This window comes from Pimephales promelas, chromosome 2 (assembly GCF_988280905.1).
Source record: "Pimephales promelas chromosome 2, fPimPro1.hap1.1, whole genome shotgun sequence".
Classification (NCBI taxonomy): domain Eukaryota; kingdom Metazoa; phylum Chordata; class Actinopteri; order Cypriniformes; family Leuciscidae; genus Pimephales; species Pimephales promelas.
This window is the reverse complement of record NC_142770.1, coordinates 24,872,416-24,891,907: the sequence shown is the minus strand read 5'-3', so window position 1 is coordinate 24,891,907 and position 19,492 is coordinate 24,872,416. Positions and strand designations below refer to the sequence as shown.

The following is a 19,492-nucleotide window of genomic DNA, read 5'->3' as shown; positions in this document are numbered from 1 at the left end:
GGTGGAGTATGTTTTCACCGACAAAACGGGAACCCTCACTGAGAACGAGATGCAGTTTAGGGAGTGCTCCATTAATGGGATCAAATACCAGGAGATCAACGGGAAGCTTGTGCCTGAAGGAATGACGGAAGATTCACCAGACGGATCGGGGCCTTGTTTGGTATGCTTCATTTCTGATACAGTTCTGTTGGTGAGGACTTCACCTTTCAGGTGCTCTTCAGTCATTTCTGACCGAAAGATTTTCTGTTTTGAATTTCTAAAAATCACGGCTTCATCGGAATGTTATGAAACTTGGTGACTATTATGGCATTATGTATGTGAATACAAAAAAAAATTGAGGTCATGATCCGAGCAGGCTAAGTGGTCGTAAAAAAATAGTCACACTTGTGGTCTTTGGTCAAAAATGTCCGACCGATAGGAAATGAATGGGAAATTGACAAAAAATTTTTTTTTTTTTTTTTTACATTTTTTAAAAATAAAAAAATCGTTTTTGAGATTTTTTCAACTATATATTCAAATCCACCCAAAAAAAAGTAAATGTGTTCATAAACATCTGGGGAATTCACATACCTCTCCATAGAGAGCTGTACATGCCGTCTAGTGGTTACACCATGATTCTACGCTTTTTCTCTATACTGTAACCAGATGGTGCTAATTTTCTTCAAAAAATGAAGAAATTTTTTTTTCTGAAGGCCTAGACTCTATATTAAATTAAAATACTGCATTAATAATTTAAAATATATATATATATATATAGAAAAATAGATATATTTTTCCATGGCAAAAATAGACTATAAATAATAATAACTTAATTCAAATTGTCTCAAAATACTAAATTACAAAGAATAAATATTATAGAACAAAAATAAATTGCATTGGTTTTACTGGGATGGAGGAAATTTAGTTTTTAGGTTTCCGGACACTTTTGACTGGTAAGATAAGTGTGACTCCGAAACGAAGAGCACCTGAGGGTTAAGATAAGCTAATTACAAAAATATTCCATTTAATTTTCACTGTAGTAAAGGAAAAATTATCTTTTTAAAAATTATAGCCGCAAGCAGCAATAATGTGGGTCAAAGCACAAGTGCACATTACCAAAATAGCACAGGTGCTGGTCCTGTGGATGCTGCGTGTTTGCTACACCTGTGTGTTTGAGTCAGATCTCAACTTCGTTGGTCACAGTTGCTCTATTAGTTTAAAGGGATACTCCACTTTTTTTTTTTGGAAATAGGCTAATTTTACAACTCCCCCAGAGTCAAACAGTTGAGTTTTACCATTTTCGAATCCATTCAGCCGATTTTCTGATATTTAGAAGAATATCTGTAACCAGTTAGTTTCTGGTCTCATTGACGTCCATAGTAGGAAAAAAATATATACTATGGACGTCAATGAGACCAGAAACTAACTGGTTACAGATATTCTTCTAAATATCAGAAAATCGGCTGAATGGATTCGAAACGGGGAGTGGTAAAATGAGCCTATTTCCAAAATCCCTTTAAGATTTATTTATTTATAGCATTGGAAATTCATGAAGTTTGGCAGGTATCCTCAGAATGTTTCATGAAGTTTGGATGATGTGATCACAAGATAATACAAATTAGTCAGTATTTGCTTGGGGCGTGGCCAAATGTTAGTCTGGCTCCGCCCTCCTACGTACTTCCGCTCAATTTTCATTTTCCTTCAGTACTATGTCTGGGATTGTGGTGTATTTTTGGTTTTCTCCGGTCAATTTTTTACCTGTCAGTGAACAGAAGAAGTTGCTGAGACGATGACGTTGATGTGGCGTGCTAGTTTGAGTGGTTTGATTCGTCTTACTTCACAGCCAAACGTCAGCCATAGGTTACTGCTGATCCAGAGTATAGTTTTAAACTTCAACAGAGGACCCGTTTACTAGGAAGTTAACGCTTGTCAAGTGAGAGAGGCCTGACCTTGTTGAAAACAGACAAATCTGTTGAAAAGCTTAAAAAAAAACATATTTCCTTAGTAAATTAAATATGCGAAAAGCGCTTGAATCCTGATAATTGCTCCTTGCAATTTTTTTAGATTAATTATGGCCGATTTTCTCGAGAAATGACACATTTTTCAACCAGTCATGTTGCCTTAAACGGTATTCACTTTATAGCCCTTAATCCTGTAATTGTGGACAAATGTGGGCACAGATGACTCAGGTGTGATCCTAATTTCTAATTTTTATTTATAATAAATGTTATATCACTGTCTTCGATAAAGTTTTGTCTGTCCATTTATGGTGTTTTTTTTTTATTTTGGGGATATTTTTGAATTTATTTACTTCAAAAAGTACTATATTTTCTATGTAATTTATGCTTATTTTTATGTTTTATTTTTATTTTTTTTTAACTACATTAAAATATCATTCCAATAAGTTCTTAGAGCTAAAACCTAAAGATGAAGCCTGGTGTCTTATTTTGGCTTACGCTCTAAATTACAGTTTTTCCCCATCCATTCATTTCTATGGGTGCCCATTTTTGACCCAAATACAAGATTAAGGAGTTTATTTTTCACCCACTTAACATTGTAGAATTGAGTTAAAAAAAATAAATAAAGTGTGTTCAGGAGGCAAACTTAGGAAAAGTAGCCAAGTCTTGTACCGCTCAGATCAAGGAAAGTATTTTAAAAAAATAAATCAAAACTATTTTGCCCACATTTGTCCAGAATACGGTTTTAGAGTTAAGCTGTATCTGTGTGTGTACACATTTCAGAACAGGGAAGAGGAGTTGTTCCTGAAAGCCGTGTCGCTGTGTCACACGGTGCAGATCAGTTATGATCAAACAGATGGGCCGGGAGACCCGTTCTCGCACGCCAATGGCTTCTCGCCTCAGATGGAGTATTATGCCTCCTCTCCTGATGAGAAAGCACTAGTGGAAGCCACCAAGAGGTGAGATCACCGCTTCCGTCTCACATACACTTCACCCTTACTAAACTAAACCTTGCTTTTATGTTTTTGACTGCAGGATGGGTGTGACATTCATGGGAAGCCATGGCGAAATCATGGAGATTAAAACATTTGGGAAAGCAGAGAAGTACGTCTATCTGGAGGCGAATATCTAAGGGTGTTTAGAGTGTCCTCGCAGTTTTCAGAGTTGTGTCGTTCTGCTCGCAGGTACAAACTCCTCCACGTCCTGGAGTTTGACGCGGACCGCAGGAGGATGAGCGTGATTCTGCAGACGCCCTCAGGCATGTGCCTCTGAACACGCATAGCTGTTTATCATTGGACCGCATGGTTGCCTAATGATGTGCCGTCTCTCGTTACCGTAGGTGAAAAGCTGCTGTTTACAAAGGGAGCCGAGTCAGCCATCCTGCCCCACACCAAGAGCGGCGAGATCGATAAGACCCGAGTCCACGTGGATGAGTTTGCTCTGGTGAGCGCTCTCGTTCTAGATGGTGATGCTTGCCAAGTGTCACTATTGCTCATAAGTGTTCAGTGTGCAACTTGTCCTCGTCAATGGATTTTCAGACTTGTGGAGAAGTGTGGTATTTTTTTTTTAATCCGCTGTGAAAAACTCCTAAAAGACTATTTTCACACCGCCTGCAGATTGGTAATAATAGGATTCACACTATTTTCATTGTGATTGGCTTGAGGGGAGTTATTTTAAAGGGTTAGTTCACCCAAAAATTATGTCATTAATGAGTCATGTCGTTCCGAGTCTGTCAGACTTTATTATTACTATATTTTAGATTTATTCCGAGAGTTTTTCCATTGAAACGGTATACTGTCCTTGTCCAGAAAGGTAATAAACACATCTTCAAAGTAGTTCATGTGACACCAGTGCTAAATAAAGTCGTAGTTTTTGTTATTTTGGGACCAAAACGTATTTTCGATGCTTCAAATCATTGTAACTAACCCACTGATGCCACATGGACTACTTTGATGATTCTTTATTACCTTTCTGGACAAGGACAGTATACCGTACACACATTTCCAATGGAGGGGCAGAAAGCTCTCGGACTAAATCTAAAATATCTCAAACTGTGTCCCGAAGATAAACGGAGGTCTGATGGGCTTGGGACGACATGAGGGAGAGTCATTATCATTAATGACATCATTTTAATTTTTGGGTGAACTAACCCTAACAGCCTGTTTCATTCATTTTCCCTTTCTTACACTCTCTAGAACGGTGTTATTGTAGACTTAGACTTAGACTTATCTTTATTAATCCTTAGGGATGACTCCCAAAAGGAAATTGAAAATTCCAGCAGCAGTTTTAGCAAGAAAAGAGAAGGAGAATAAAAAGAAGACAGTACAAAGAACAAAATAATAATAATAACAATAATAGTCAAAATATCAACAAAAGAAAAAAGACCATAAAAAAGTGTAAGTATTGAGTCCAGTATTAAAGTGCTAGAGCGATAAAGTGACCAGGCATTAATGCAAGTCCAGATATACACTCACCGGCCACTTTATTAGGTACCCCATGCTAGTAACGGGTTGGACCCCCTTTTGCCTTCAGAACTGCCTCAATTCTTCGTGGCATAGATTCAACAAGGTGCTGGAAGCATTCCTCAGGGAGTTTGGTCCATATTGACATGATGGCATCACACAGTTGCCTCAGATTTGTCGGCTGCACATCCATGATGCGAATCTCCCGTTCCACCACATCCCAAAGATGCTCTATTGGATTGAGATCTGGTGACTGTGGAGGCCATTTGAGTACAGCGAACTCATTGTCATGTTCAAGAAACCAGTCTGAGATGATTCCAGCTTTATGACATGGCGCATTATCCTGCTGAAAGTAGCCATCAGAAGTTGGGTACATTGTGGTCATAAAGGGATGGACATGGTCAGCAACAACACGGTAGTCACGAAAAAACAAACAAAAATAACGAGTTTATTCGACTATTTCTTTTCTTCCTTGTAGGCCAGAACGAGACTTCCTTAGATTTCCACGACGCATGCGCGAGATTTGCGATCTGCTTACACCAGCTTAGATCGCAATTCTCGCGCATGCGTCGTGGAAATCTATAAGGAAGTCTCGTTCTGGCCTACAAGGAAGAAAAGAAATAGTCGAATAAACTCGTTATTTTTGTTTGTTTTTTCGCACAAAAAGTATTCGCGTCGCTTGATAAACATATAGTTGAGCCACGGTAGTCACTTGGGATATTTAAACATTTTCTTCATTGACTTTCTGGGCCGTCAAGAGGCAGTCCCTTAGGAGCCAATGTGGTAGTTATACAGCTCTCAAATTTAATCAAAAATATCTTCATTTGTGTTCCGAAGATGAACGAAGGTCTTACGGGGTTGGTACAGCATGGGGGTGAGTAATTAATGACTTAATTTTCATTTTTGGGTGAACTAACCCTTTAACGAGCAGTTGGACAGGTGTACCTAATAAAGTGGCCGGTGAGTGTATATGTATTTATATATATTGTCCTATCGTCCTCTCTACCCTATTTCCTCCTCCCCCCTAATGAGGAGTTGTAGAGTCTGATGGCATGAGGAACAAAAGAGTCCTTCAGTCTGTTTGTCCGGCACTTGGGAAGGAGCAGCCGTCCACTGAACCGGCTCCTCTGGTTGCTGATGATGGTGTGCAGGGGGTGGCTGGCATTATTAATAATGTCCAGCAGTTTGTCCAGTATCCTTCTCTCTGCCACCATCACCAGTGAATCTAGCTTCATGCCGATCACAGAGCCGGCCCGCCTGATCAGTTTATCCAGCCTATTGGTGTCCTTCTTGGATATGCTGCCCCCCCAGCACACCACAGTGTAGAAGAGGACACTGGTAACCACAGACTGATAAAACATACACAGCAATTTGCTGCAGATGTTAAAAGAGCGCAGTCTCCTCAGGAAATACAGCCTGCTCTGTGTCTTCCTGTACAGATGGCTTGTGTGTGTTGTCCAGTCCAGTTTGTTATCCAGCCACAATCCGAGGTATTTGTATGATTTGACTGCCTGCACCTCAACTCCTTCCAGCAGGACCGGTTGTGGATCTGATCTGGACCTCCCAAAGTCAACGACCAGCTCCTTTGTCTTAGTGGTGTTGAGCTGTAGGCAGTTAGTGCGACACCAGAGAGCAAAGTCTCCCACCAGACTCCTATACTCCTCCTCCCCATCACCCTTAATGCACCCAACAATGGCTGTGTCATCTGCACACCTCTGTATATGACACAGCTCCGAGTTGTAACAAAAGTCTGAGGTGTACAGGGTGAAGAGAAGAGGGGCCAGCACTGTGCCCTGAGGGGCTCCAGTGCTACTGACCACGGTGTCAGACATGATGTCCTTCAGCCTGACATACTGTGGCCTGTCCGTGAGGTAATCTCTGATCCAGTCTACCAGAAAGTGGTCCACTCCCATCCTGATCAGTTTGTCCCGAAGTATGGGGGGCTGGATGGTATTGAAGGCACTGGAGAAGTCCAAAAAAAGTATCCTCACTGTGTCGTTCCCCTTATCCTGATGGGAGTGGATCCGATGTAACATGTAAAGGATGGCATCCTCCACACCAACCTTTGGCTGGTATGCAAACTGCAGGCGATCCTCGGCGTGCTGCACCTGGGGTCTGAGGAGGCTGAGGAGGAGCCGCTCCAACGTCTTCATCAGGTGTGAAGTGAGTGCCACCGGTCGAAAGTCATTCAGCTCGCTTGGCCTGTTCTTCTTGGGAACTGGAACAATGCAGGATGTCTTCCAGAGGGTAGGCACTCTCCCTAGCTGTAGGCTGAGGTTGAAGATCCGCTGGAGCGGCTCCCCCAGCTCAACAGCACAGGTCTTCAGCAGTCTCGGACACACTTTATCCGGGCCCGCTGCCTTCCTGGGCCGGAGCCTCCTCAGCTGTTCCCTGACCTGGTCTGTGGTGATGTGAGGCGGGGATTGTACTGATAAGGGTGGGGGTGATGTGGTGTTGGTAGAAAAATGTGTAAAGGAGGAAGGTATTGCAAAGTCGGGGGGGAGGTGTGTAGACTGGGGTATAGTGGTATCAGGGGAGAAGTGTGTAGGGGGAAGAAGACATTGCTGTGGTGGGGATGAGGGTGAGGTTTGGGGGGACAAGGGCATGAGCTGGTTAAACCTATTAAAGAAGTCATTCAGCTCATTGGCCATCTCCATTGTCCCTCCCATAGTTCTTGTCTTTGTGTTATGACCCGTGATAGTCCTCACGCCATCCCAGACCTCCCTCATGTTGTTCTCCCTCAGTTTCTCCTCCACTTTCCTCCTGTAGTTGTCCTTAGCTTCCTTCACACAATGTTTCACCTCCCGTTGTGCTGTCCTCATGGCCTCCCTGTCCCCGCTCCTGAAGGCAGCCTTCTTCCTGTTAAGGACAGCCTTGACCTCTCGTGTTACCCATGGCTTGTTATTAGGGTAACAACAGACAGTCTTGATGGGGGAGACCACGTCTGCACAGAAGTTCAGGTAGTCCGTCAGACAATGTGTCATCCCCTCTATGTCCTCACCATGTGAGTCGATCAACACATCCCAGTCTGTTATGTTGTAGCAGTCTCTCAGGGCACTTTCAATCTCAGGGGTCCACCTCCTGCTAGTACGAGTTGTCACTGGTTGTTTTTGGACCATGGGAGTGTATAGTGGCTGTAGATAAACCAGGTTGGGATCAGACTTCCCCAATGGGGTAAGGGGGGTCGCTCTGTATGCATTCCTCACATTAGCATACATGAGATCAGTCCTGTTGTTTCTTGTTGGACAATCTACAACCTGGTGAAAAACAGCCAAAGTAGAGTCCAAAGTTACGTGATTAAAATCCCCTGATATGATCATAAAGGCCTCAGGGTGCTGCGTCTGCAGCACCGCTGTGACAGAGTGGATCTTCTCACAAGCAGCGTCTGCGTCCGCTCTCGGAGGGATGTAAACACAGAGCGTGATCACATCTGAACTCCCTCGGCAGATAATATGGCCGCAGGCTAACGGCTAGCAGCTCGAGGTCCCGGCAACATGAGGATGTTTTTACGGAAATATGTCCTGGGTTACACCATCGGTTGTTAACATACATAATGAGTCCTCCACCTTTGCTTTTTCCACTTGCCTGTGTGTCTCTATCAGCTCTCACAGCAGTGAATCCAAGCAGGTCCACATTAGCATCTGGTACAAGATGGTTTAGCCATGTCTCCGTGAAGATGAACAAGCTGATCTCACGGTAAATCCGCTGATTGTTCAACGCGGACAGCGCGTCGATTTTATTTGGCAGCGAGTTCACGTTCCCCATGATTACGGAGGGAATCGATGGCTTATAGCGCTTCCGATTCTCCACTTGCTCGGCCTTTAGCTTAGCCCCGGCCTTGCAGCCCCTGGGTCTCCTCCTCAGTTCCGCCGGTATAGAGTGCCGTATCCCGGCTCGTCCTTTCGTGCGCAGAGCCAGCAATTCCTCCCTTGAGTGAGTGAGAAAGCTAACTCCTGGTTGCATTTTAAGATCGGAAATATCCATAGGATAAATAGAGCACTTTCTTAGCGAGAAAATTAAAAATGAATAAATAAATAAATAAGAAAAAAAAGAGGTTTAAGTAAATATAAAGCACTAAAAAGAGCTAAAAGAGCTAAAAACTGAGGAGCTACTGGAGAGGCAGCCGTCTGCCACAGCGCCACACTGACTGACTGAATTAGAAGTCAGAATGATTGTAGTATCATTCTTAAGAAATGTTTTTTTTTTGAAAAAACAAACAAAAATGGTCAGAAAATAAGTAGTTGGAGGCACAATATGTACGACTTTTGGATTAAAATATCCAAAAACCACTAGAACAATGTTATATATTTTGTTGATGTGTACAGTGGTGTGAATAAGTTTTGACCCCCATGCTAAAGTTGCCTAAAAAAGAGGAATAAAAAATAATCTTTTGGATGTTGATCTTAATGCCTTAATTAGAAAAATGAGGAAAACTCCAATCTTTAAGGACACCAATTTTCTTTGTGAATGAATAATGTGTCATAAATAAATAAATGTTTTTCCTTAAAATACAGGGTGCATAAGTCAGGGCACCCCTATGTTAAATTCCCATAGAGTCAGGCAGATTTTTGTTTTTAAAAGCCATGGATCCAGGATAATATGCATCCTGATAAAGTTCCCTTGGCCTTTGGATTTAAAATATCCCCACATCATCACACACCTTCCACCACACCTAGAGATTGGCATGGGGTACTTTCCATAAGATCATCTTTCAATGCAAATCAAATCAGCTATTAGGCTAACTGAAGTAAAACCATGCCAATCTCTGTGATGATGTGGGGATATTTTAATTCCAAAGGCCAAAGGGAACTTTATCAGGATGCATATTATCCTGGATCCATGAAATAACTGGCTTTTAAAAATAAAAATCTGCCTGACTCTATGGGAATTTAACATAGGGGTGCCCTGACTTATGCACCCTGTATTTTAAGGAAAAACATTTATTTGTTTATGACACATTATTCTTTCACAAAGAAAATTGGTGTCCTTAAAGATTGGAGTTTTCCTCATTTTTCTAATTTAGGCATTAAGATCAACATCCAAAAGATTATTTTTTATTCCTCTTTTTAGGCAACTTTAGCATGGGGGCAAACACTTATTCACACCACTGTACTTAAATTATCCCAAATGTTTCCAACAATATTTAAATCCTCAGAAATTAGCTATTTTAACCAGTGTATAACTTGTTATATCGCTCAACAATGTTCTTTTAGTTATTTTTTTATAAATATGTGATATTTTAATATCGATCTAGCTTAACTGCAGTGTCTCATAGCAGCGAACACACTGAGTAACAGCTATCCACACACTCAAATCTATTTGTAGTATGGTTGTTTTGACCAAGTAAAACAGCTCTGCGTTACCCATCAATATTAATTCATCAAATAAAGTGACCTGTACGAGTATAATTCAGCACATGCTGCTGTTTCAATGTTTCAATAGAACTACAAGGGAGCAGGTGGGAACCAGCAAATGTTAAACGTAACCTAAATTGTAAAATTAACATAAACCATAAAACAAAAGGAAGGCAAAATCTCCGGAGCTCCTCCATTGGACTGGAGAAGGGTGTGTATCGTAGGCGTCTCTCATTAGTATTCACACCCCGCTTCAAAACACAGTAACATCCACGCTCATTCCCTGCGTCCTCAAACTACGCCTGTGTTATTGTCTAGAATAATCACCGAAACTTACATACTGTGCCTTTAAGATGTTATTCTTCATAATGTTTAGAGATTATACCTGGAGACACAGTCAAAATGCCCAGCATGCTCTCTCAAGCATGGGTGTGCGAGCAGCGTTTAAAAGTTTATTTGGAGTTTGGAGTTCAGCTTTTCTAATTCAGGTGATGTTGATGAGAGCAGTTAATTAGCTCAGTTGTGTGTCCTCATTATCAGCTAAACCCATGAGAGCGTCTGCAGACCCACATCACCACTGTCTGTCACATGGCAGTCTCACAGGATTGCATTGAGACTCATGGGATGTTTCAGACACAACAGCCTCATTGAAATGCTCCTCTATGTGCTGTATGTTCCCAGTGTCTCCGCTTAAAAGCATTAACTTAATTATGGACGTCGATCTCGAGATTGTGGCTTTCAAGCCACTTCTTGGCCACCGTCTGTTCTCCTTTGCATCAACTCACATTATTTTGTGTATAATTTAGCAGATTTATCCTCTGTTTGGACACAAAACAGTAAAATGCGGATGTTTTTGTGAAACTATGAATGGGTTTCCTGTGTGGCTTTCGTAGAAGGGTTTGCGGACATTAGTGGTGGCCTGCAGACACTTCAGTGCGGACGAGTATCGGGAAGTGGACCGGCGGATCCATGAAGCCAGGACGGCCCTGCAACAGAGGGAGGAGCGACTGGTGGAGGTCTTCAACTTCATCGAGAAAGACCTGGAGCTGCTGGGAGCGACTGGGGTGGAGGACAAGTGAGTCAACACACACACACACACACACACAAGAATGAGGCGGAGACTGATGACTCATACAAATAAGCAAATTCATGCTGGTCAGATGAGGTTTCTTTGTTACTATAGATCTTGCTGGAATACATTGTATGTGTGTAGTAGGGCTGTAGTCAACCAAAGAAATCCGTAGTCGACCAAGGTCTTGAAAAAAAAAAAAAAAACGGATGTTTTGATTGAACATTTTTTAGAAATATTGTCATAGAGCATTTATAAAACAACAACGAAAAAACATCAAAAATAAATAAAACTATAATAATAATGAAAATCTTTGAAAATTAAGTGTTTTTTTTACTGCAAAAAGTGATGAGCTCTGTCCTAGGTCTATGGTGACAGTCACAATCGCGCACCTGCTTACATCAAACGCTACAAAAAATATAACTGCTATCTGCCACATAATGAAAAATCTTAACAAAAGCTCTTGTTTATACAGGCTGTGTTCTTCTTTACTTAAAAAGCTATGGGTTAACTTTTGTCCAGCCGATCTAGCCATCTAGGCGTTTTAAAACCAACACAGCCTCATGAAGATGCGTATCTACACCACGAGTGTCATTTCTCGTGGCATTTATACGCCAAAAGTGTTTTTTCCGTGTATATGGTACGCACTAAAAAACCCTGGGTTAGGTTTAGGGGGGAGGGGGGTGGGGAGTTCGTGTGTATTATACGCAAAAAAGTGCGTATCATATGTACGCGAAAATCGCGTGCCATATACACGCAAAAACTGTTTTTGGCGTATAAATGCCACGAGAAATAACATTCGTGCCATAGATACGAACTTTCATGAGATCGGGCTGTTTAAAACAACACACAAAATAGCCTTAAAATTAATCTGAAACAGGCTGTGTTGTAAGAAGGCATATAGGTTTATTTTCGTTTTGTTACGTTATTTAGGCTATTTTCAAATGCGTCAAGTGTACAAATAAAAAGGAAAGCATATTTAGAAAACACAATCTGAGTCAGCATGATATAGCCGTTAAAAGGGCTGCTCACGTCTTTAGCGCGCTCAAGTTCGATTTCAAATGTAGGCACGCGATGTGGACCAACGCGATCGCGGTCGCCTACCTCCACAAAAATGTAGCCAGACGAAAGATTTGAATTTCTTGGACATTTTGTCGGATTTTGACCGCTGAAAGTGAGCATTGTAGCCTGCGTTAATGCTTGTAGTGTGTGTGACAATTAATGTAGAACTGTCAGTATGATGGTGACAGCGGTGTGATGCGTTTAGACTCTCCCGCTCATGATAACCGGACGGCCTCTCCTGCGTCGGGAACAGGAGTCAGCCGTGAGCCAGTGTGCGGTGGCGGCTGCTAATGCGGTTTGACATGTCGCTGTGACTCACACCGCTCTCTGTGGACTTAAGATCAGCCATCAATCTGTGTCTACATGCCAACTCCATCATTCAGACCGGTGAAGGCATGCAGGGACACGGGGAACGCGCCTGGAGTCAGGAATTAGCCTGAAATCACCGGCGTTGGGATTGACAAGCCATCAAAACCATTATATCACAGAGGCACATGCAGTCTGCTCACTGAGCGTCTTCAGAGACGTGATCCTCACACGTGGGGGGATTGATTTTTTTTTTTGTAAATCGACATTTGTAAATCGATTCAGAATTGTCCGCATCGCAATGCATCTAAGAATCGTTTTTTTTTTTTTCCCCCACCCCTAATAGTTACCGGTAATAATTAACTGGGAAAAGTGTCTTTATTTCATGTTACTGGTGAAAATACAAAAAAAAAAAAAAAAATGTAGAAAAGTACATTTAAGAGTAAATATTTGATAATATATAAATATGTAATAAGAAATGAAATAATAATTTTTGGTTTATTGCACATTATTGGTCAGTTTGTGCGAAAAGTTTATATATATATATATATATATATATATATATAATGATGTAATGGTATTATTTGCTCATTTTAATCTGATCTCTTCATTAATTGAAATTAATATTAAGTGAAATAAAATATTTTGACAAATTAAACTTATTTGTATTCCACTTAGTCTAAGATTTCAGATTTTCATTTGGTTCAAGTGCAAAAATAACTTTACTTAAAACATAACTTAATACAAAAATATATAGATATGTGTGTGTATGCATGTATGTATGTATGTGTGTGTATATATATATATATATATATATATATATATATATACACAGTGGGGCCAAGAAGTATTTAGTCAGCCACTGATTCTCCTTCTTAGAATAATGAGAAAGGTCTGTAATTTTCATCGTAGGTACACTTCAACTATGAGAGACAAAATGAAAAAAAGAAAAAAGTCCAAACAAGTGTAGTGTTTTAAACATTGTAGTCCAAACAAGTGTGTGTTTTAAAAAAATTTACGCCATTTAAATGGGTTTGCGTTAATGCCGTTAATAACGCATTTAACTGACAGCCCTAATATATATATATATATATATATATATATTAGGGCTGCAATGAATAACATTGCAATGAACTTTTGTATGATGCAATTCATTGTCTTAAAGAATTGTTCTATAAATATGGTGTCAAACATGTTTCTTGACTTCTTAAGTTTGTTTTTCCTCCTCTGGCTGGAAACGTGTCATATGGCTTCTCATATTTGTCGTGTTTCCGTCGTTAGTTTTATTCGACAAAGCTTACAACTAGTGTGGCTCTAGCTGAATAATGAATAATGAATTCAAAACTAATACAGCAGTTCAAATGCACATGACTTCTTGTGTGTATCCAGGCTGCAGGACAAGGTCCAGGAGACAATTGAAGCGCTGCGATTGGCTGGGATCAAGGTGTGGGTGTTGACCGGTGACAAGCACGAGACGGCGGTCAGCGTGAGCCTCTCCTGTGGTCATTTCCACCGCACCATGAACATCCTGGAGCTCGTGCAGCAGCGATCAGACAACGAGTGCGCAGAGCAGCTCCGCAGGCTCGCCAGGAGGTACAGCACCACACCCCCACCCTCTCGGCCTGACACCAGAGCCATGACATATATGTGACCCTGGACCACTAAACCAGTCACAAGGGTCAAGGGTTTGAAATTGAGATGTATTGGCTGAATAAATGAGCTTTCCATTGATGTTTGGTTTGTTAGGGTCACATATAATGGCCAATAAGGCCTGCACTCTCAAAAAACAACGACAACTGTTACTATTTTAGGTTACACTTTATTTTGAGGTGTAATTATACATTCAAGTACTGGCTGAGTAATATTAATTGACTGCATGTACTTGCTATACTATAGGGTTTAGTTAAGGGTTAACTGCATGTAATTATGCATAATTTACTATTATTACTATGGTAAGTACATGTAACATATGTAACATATATCATAAAATAAAGTGTTACCCCATTTTATTTATTTATTGCTTTTTGTGCTAGTGCAATATTCGTCAGTGCAAGTGGAAATGTGTCCATTTCAAGGCTTCGAAAAAGTGTTGTTGATGGAGAAATGTTAAGCTGGTGTGTTTGAGATGGGTGTGATGGTGTGCCTGTGTTTGTCCAGGATCAAAGAGGATCATGTGATCCAGCACGGGCTGGTGGTGGACGGGGCGAGTCTTTCTCTGGCTCTGCGGGAACATGAGAAACTCTTCATGGATGTGTGTAAGAACTGCTCAGCGGTGCTCTGCTGCAGAATGGCTCCTCTCCAGAAAGCCAAGGTGAGTTACCTTACCCCTTCACGTGTGTGTGTGTGTGTGTTCAGGTTTCAGGTCAGAGGTCGCACACACACTTATACGCTATATTGCCCCACACTACCCTGTTGTTTTCATGCGCTGGTGTTAAAGGCTCCTGTGTGTTTGGCAGGTGGTGAGACTGTTGAAGACTTCCCCTGAGAAGCCCATTACATTAGCCATCGGAGATGGAGCCAACGATGTCAGCATGATCCAAGAGGCTCACGTTGGTATCGGTAGGTGCAACTTAATGGGTTAGTTCACCCAGAAATTAAGATTAGCCTATGATTTACTTACCCTAAAGCCTTCCTAGGTGTGTATGACACATTTCAGTCGTGAAAGAAAATGCATGGCTCCACTTCAGAAGGCCTTTATTAACCTCTGTAGCCGTGAGGAGGAGCACTTTCATGATGGATAGACACACTTTTATCATGCATAGATGCACTTTTATCATGAATAGATGCACTTTTATCATGCATAGATGCACTTTTATCATGAATAGATGCACTTTTATCATGAATAGATGCACTTTTATGAAGGATAGATGCACTTTTATCATGGATAGATACACTTTTATCATGAATAGATGCACTTTTATCATGGATAGATGCACTTTTATGAAGGATAGATGCACTTTTATCATGGATAGATACACTTTTATCATGGATAGATTCACTTTTATCATGAATAGACACTATTATGATGGAGAGATGCACTTTTATCATGGATAGATGCACTTTTATGATGGATAGATGTACTTTTATCATGAATAGATGCACTTTTATGAAGGATAGATACACTTTTATCATGGATAGATGCACTTTATCAAGGATAGATGCACTTTTATCATGGATAGATTCACTTTTATCATGAATAGGCACTTTTATGATGGAGAGAAGCACTTTTATCATGGATAGATGCACTTTTATCATGGATAGATGCACTTTTATCATGGATAGATGCACTGTTATGATGGAGAGATGCACTTTTATGATGGATAGATGCACTTTTATGATTGAGAGATGCACTTTTATCATGGATAGACGCACTTTTATCATGGATAGACACACTTTTATCATGAATAGATGCACTTTTATGATGGATAGATGCACTTTTATGATGGATAGATGCACTTTTATGATGGATAGACACACTTTTATCATGGATAGATGCACTTTTATGATGAATAGATGCAATTTTATGATGGAGAGATGCACTTTTATCATGGATAGATGCACTTTTATGATGGAGAGATGCACTTTTATCATGGATAGATGCACTTTTATGATGGAGAGATGCACTTTTATCATGGATAGATGCACTTTTATCAAGGATAGATGCACTTTTATCATGGATAGATGCACTTTTATCATGGATAGATGCACTTTTATGATGGAGAGATGCACTTTTATCAAGGATAGATGCACTTTTATCAAGGATAGATGCACTTTTATCATGGATATATGCACTTATCATGGATAGATGCACTTTTATCATGGATAGATGCACTTATGACGGATAGATGCACATTTATCAAGGATAGATGCACTTTTATCATGGATAGACACACTTTTACGATGGATAGATGCGCTTTTATCATGGATAGATGCACTTTTATCATGAATGATGAACTTAGATGAATAGATGAACTTGTATGGACTTTAAAACATAAACGTCAATTCACTGCCATTATAAAGCTTGGAAGAGCCAGGACATTTTTAATATATCTCTGATTGTAATAATTCGTCTGAAAGAAGAATGTCATATACCCCTAGGATGGCTTGAGGGAGAGTATCATGGGCTAATTTTAATTTTTGTGTGAACTTTCCCTTTAACCACTTGCAATCCGGATGTTATTGCAGGAATTTCAATGAAGCTAACTAAATTATACTCTGTACAGGAATCATGGGCAAAGAAGGAAGACAGGCTGTGAGAAACAGCGACTATGCAATCGCGAGGTTCAAGTTCCTCTCCAAATTGCTGCTTGTACACGGCCATTTCTACTACGTTAGAATAGCAACCCTTGTGCAATACTTTTTCTACAAGGTACGTTTTCTCAGAGTGGAAGCCTATTGTGTTGCTTTCGCGAGATTTGCGTTCTTATAATGGTCTTTGTTTTCTTTTTCTTCTAGAATGTGTGCTTTATCACTCCCCAGTTTTTATACCAGTTCTTCTGTTTGTTCTCACAGCAAGTAAGTGTGTGTTGATGTCATGTCGTATGTCAGTGTTGTACAGTCCCTACAGCTGAAACGCCAGTCATTTCAATAGGAATGAGTAATAATGTGACTTTTCCATGTAGATTTCACAACTGGTTAAAGTTGTAAACACTTTAAATGTATTCCTCTTTATAATACGCATTATTCTTTGCTCAGACTATACGCAGAGAGCCTTTTCTGTCTGATCATACGTTCTTTGAAATGTTGGTTAAGTCTGGAGATTTGAGGTGTGATCAGTGTGTGATTTCTCCTTGCAGACTCTTTATGACAGTGTGTACCTGACGCTGTATAATATCTGCTTCACCTCTCTGCCCATACTGGTGTACAGTCTGTTTGAGCAGCTGGTGCATCCACATGTTCTGCAGAGCAAACCTGCACTTTACAGGTACGCCAGCACACACACCTGTGACGACTACAGGGCACAAATCTGATCCTTTAAACTTCAATAAGACCAAAACACTGTTTGGTTTTTCACTTAGGGGAAAAGATTGGGGAACACCAGATTTTTAAATCAGTCCATAACATGGTGCAATGAGCAAATTTAGTTTTAAAGTAAAGTGCTTACAATTATAACATCATATAGATTTAAACCTAAGCTCTCAGGGCAGTTTTGTCAATATTTCATTGGGTAATGTTCAGTCATTTTAATCAGCTGTACTCTAGATTAAAATGGCTGAATATTACACAATGAAATATTGACAAACTGTCAAATAAACATATTGCATATAAATGTAGTTAGTGAAAATAATTGTACAAAAATTTAATGAAAAAAAACTATATATATATAATATACACACACACAGTATCAACATCACTTAAAAAAATAAACATTAACTGAATTGAAATGAAACACTTTTATGTTTGCTAGCTGTACTGCAACATTACCTCATTTTTGTTTCGTTTAGGTTGAAGCAACTAAAGCAACTCCAACTTAATAAAAACGATATACTTTTTTTGTTTAACTAACAGATTTTCAAAAACACACATTACTAAAGCTTAAGGCGAGATGCTACAGGTGAATAGGGTAATTTTTTTAACTAGCAGATATCACCATGAAACATTCCCAGTTGATTATCTACATTAAGATGAGAAAAAAATATATAACAAGTTTTCTGTAATTTAATGTTTAAATATGCACTAATTTGCATATATTTAAAAAACGAAATCGGAGTATTGGATAAAGCCAGGTTCAAAATGATTTTTTCGTTGTGTTCACTTATTAGATGAGAAAAAATGTTTCAGAAGGATTTATGGATATCTACTTTTGTTACCCTGTAAATCAGATTATACTGCCAATTGCCTTTAAAAAAATGATTTTTGCCATGTTTTTGGAATAAAATGTTATATAAATCAGGCTAGGAATAATATATTTACAAATCCCTCTGTAAATGTCTTCATAATATAACTAGGTACTAGACTGGAAAGTTAAAGTTTCCAGTTAAAGTTAGAGTTAAATCCCGCTTTTACTTTCACGATTGGTTGCTGATAAAAAGGAAATGACCATATTTGGATCTGACAGCGTTGTACAGGAGAAAGAGAGCTTTCTAACTGTGTGAAGAATTAATGAGAAATCTACAGACGCAAACAGACAAAGTGTAGTAAAATAAAGACCTAAATGTGTATTTCGGACATTTTTTTCAGCACTAGTCTGAAAGAAGACTTGTTATTGAAGACAAATATCCCAAAATCTCAAAATTGACCATGGAAAAAAAAAAAAACCCGGTGTTTTTGCCTGCCGTGTCTCGCCTTAAAATAAATGAAAAACAGGACATAAAAATAAAATTTAATTTAAAATATTAACCAAAAATAAGCCGTTCAACTTACTTTTAAATTACTTTCTCGTTTAAGGTTTTCATCTATTCATATTTTATTTTATTTCAGCTTTATTTCAATTAGCGAAAACTATTTTAGTAGTTTTACTTTGGCAAGAATAGCACTTTACAATAGTGCAGTAAATTAGGGCTGGTTTTAAATGGATGTTGACTGTAATTTGAGCCTTTATTTTCCCTTCATCAGAGACATCAGCAAAAATTCCCAGCTTTCCTTCAAAACCTTTTTGTACTGGACCTTCCTGGGCTTCTGCCACGCCTTCGTCTTCTTCTTCGGCTCCTACATCCTGATGGGAGAAGACACCACGCTGATGGGAAACGGACAGGTCAGCTTCACCTCTCCGGCTTCATCTCCTCTCCTCCTGTTCTGTCATTCCAGCTCATGTGTGTCTGTGGCTCTACTCTCATATTGCTGGCATGAACGTGTTTGAAATCCTCCAGATCTCAGAGATGCTATCTGAATTATTCAGCTCGAAGGGCTAAAACGTTAATACTTATTGATTAACTCCAGCTTACAGACACAAAGCATCAATCCTCAAACTAATTACGCCGTTATCTGGCACATTTGTACCTCAGTGTTCGGTGTCAGTGGATGTTGGCTTTTACTACTTATCCATATTCTCTCTCTGTTTCTGCCTCTCTCTTTCTGTTTCCCGCTGTGCATGCTCTCAGATTTTGCGAGCTAACAGGCAACTGGTAAGAGTTGAGTGGATTCCAGTTGATGCATGTGTCTCTTCTAATGACCAGCTGTCTCTGTGGTTTGCTTCAGCACGAGTGGCTCATCTCCGTGTTCTTTTGATACACTGCCATCCTCTATTACGACAAGTTTTGGAAGCGCTGCCTCACTCGCCTTTCGCGTGAAAAAAAGCAAATGGCTTCCGAAAAGCCGGAATCTCTCTAATATGAAGCGATTGAGCAGGCTTGTCTCATTTTG

The 19,492-nt window shown here is 39.9% G+C and overlaps 1 protein-coding gene across 4 annotated transcripts in view; it reads left to right on the top strand.

Moving 5' to 3' along the window:
* Positions 1-19,492, top strand: part of atp11b (ATPase phospholipid transporting 11B) — a 71,510-nt gene that overhangs the window by 28,002 nt on the left and 24,016 nt on the right. For all 4 annotated transcript variants that reach the window (XM_089118161.1, XM_089118157.1, XM_089118163.1 and 1 more), the window contains exons 13-25: positions 2-160; positions 2,721-2,896; positions 2,973-3,041; positions 3,122-3,190; positions 3,272-3,380; positions 10,647-10,828; positions 13,580-13,783; positions 14,348-14,501; positions 14,647-14,749; positions 16,414-16,559; positions 16,646-16,705; positions 16,987-17,114; positions 18,746-18,884. In XM_089118161.1, coding sequence (XP_088974287.1) covers positions 2-160; positions 2,721-2,896; positions 2,973-3,041; positions 3,122-3,190; positions 3,272-3,380; positions 10,647-10,828; positions 13,580-13,783; positions 14,348-14,501; positions 14,647-14,749; positions 16,414-16,559; positions 16,646-16,705; positions 16,987-17,114; positions 18,746-18,884 — 1,698 coding nt within the window. The remainder of the gene's footprint in view (position 1; positions 161-2,720; positions 2,897-2,972; positions 3,042-3,121; positions 3,191-3,271; positions 3,381-10,646; positions 10,829-13,579; positions 13,784-14,347; positions 14,502-14,646; positions 14,750-16,413; positions 16,560-16,645; positions 16,706-16,986; positions 17,115-18,745; positions 18,885-19,492) is intronic.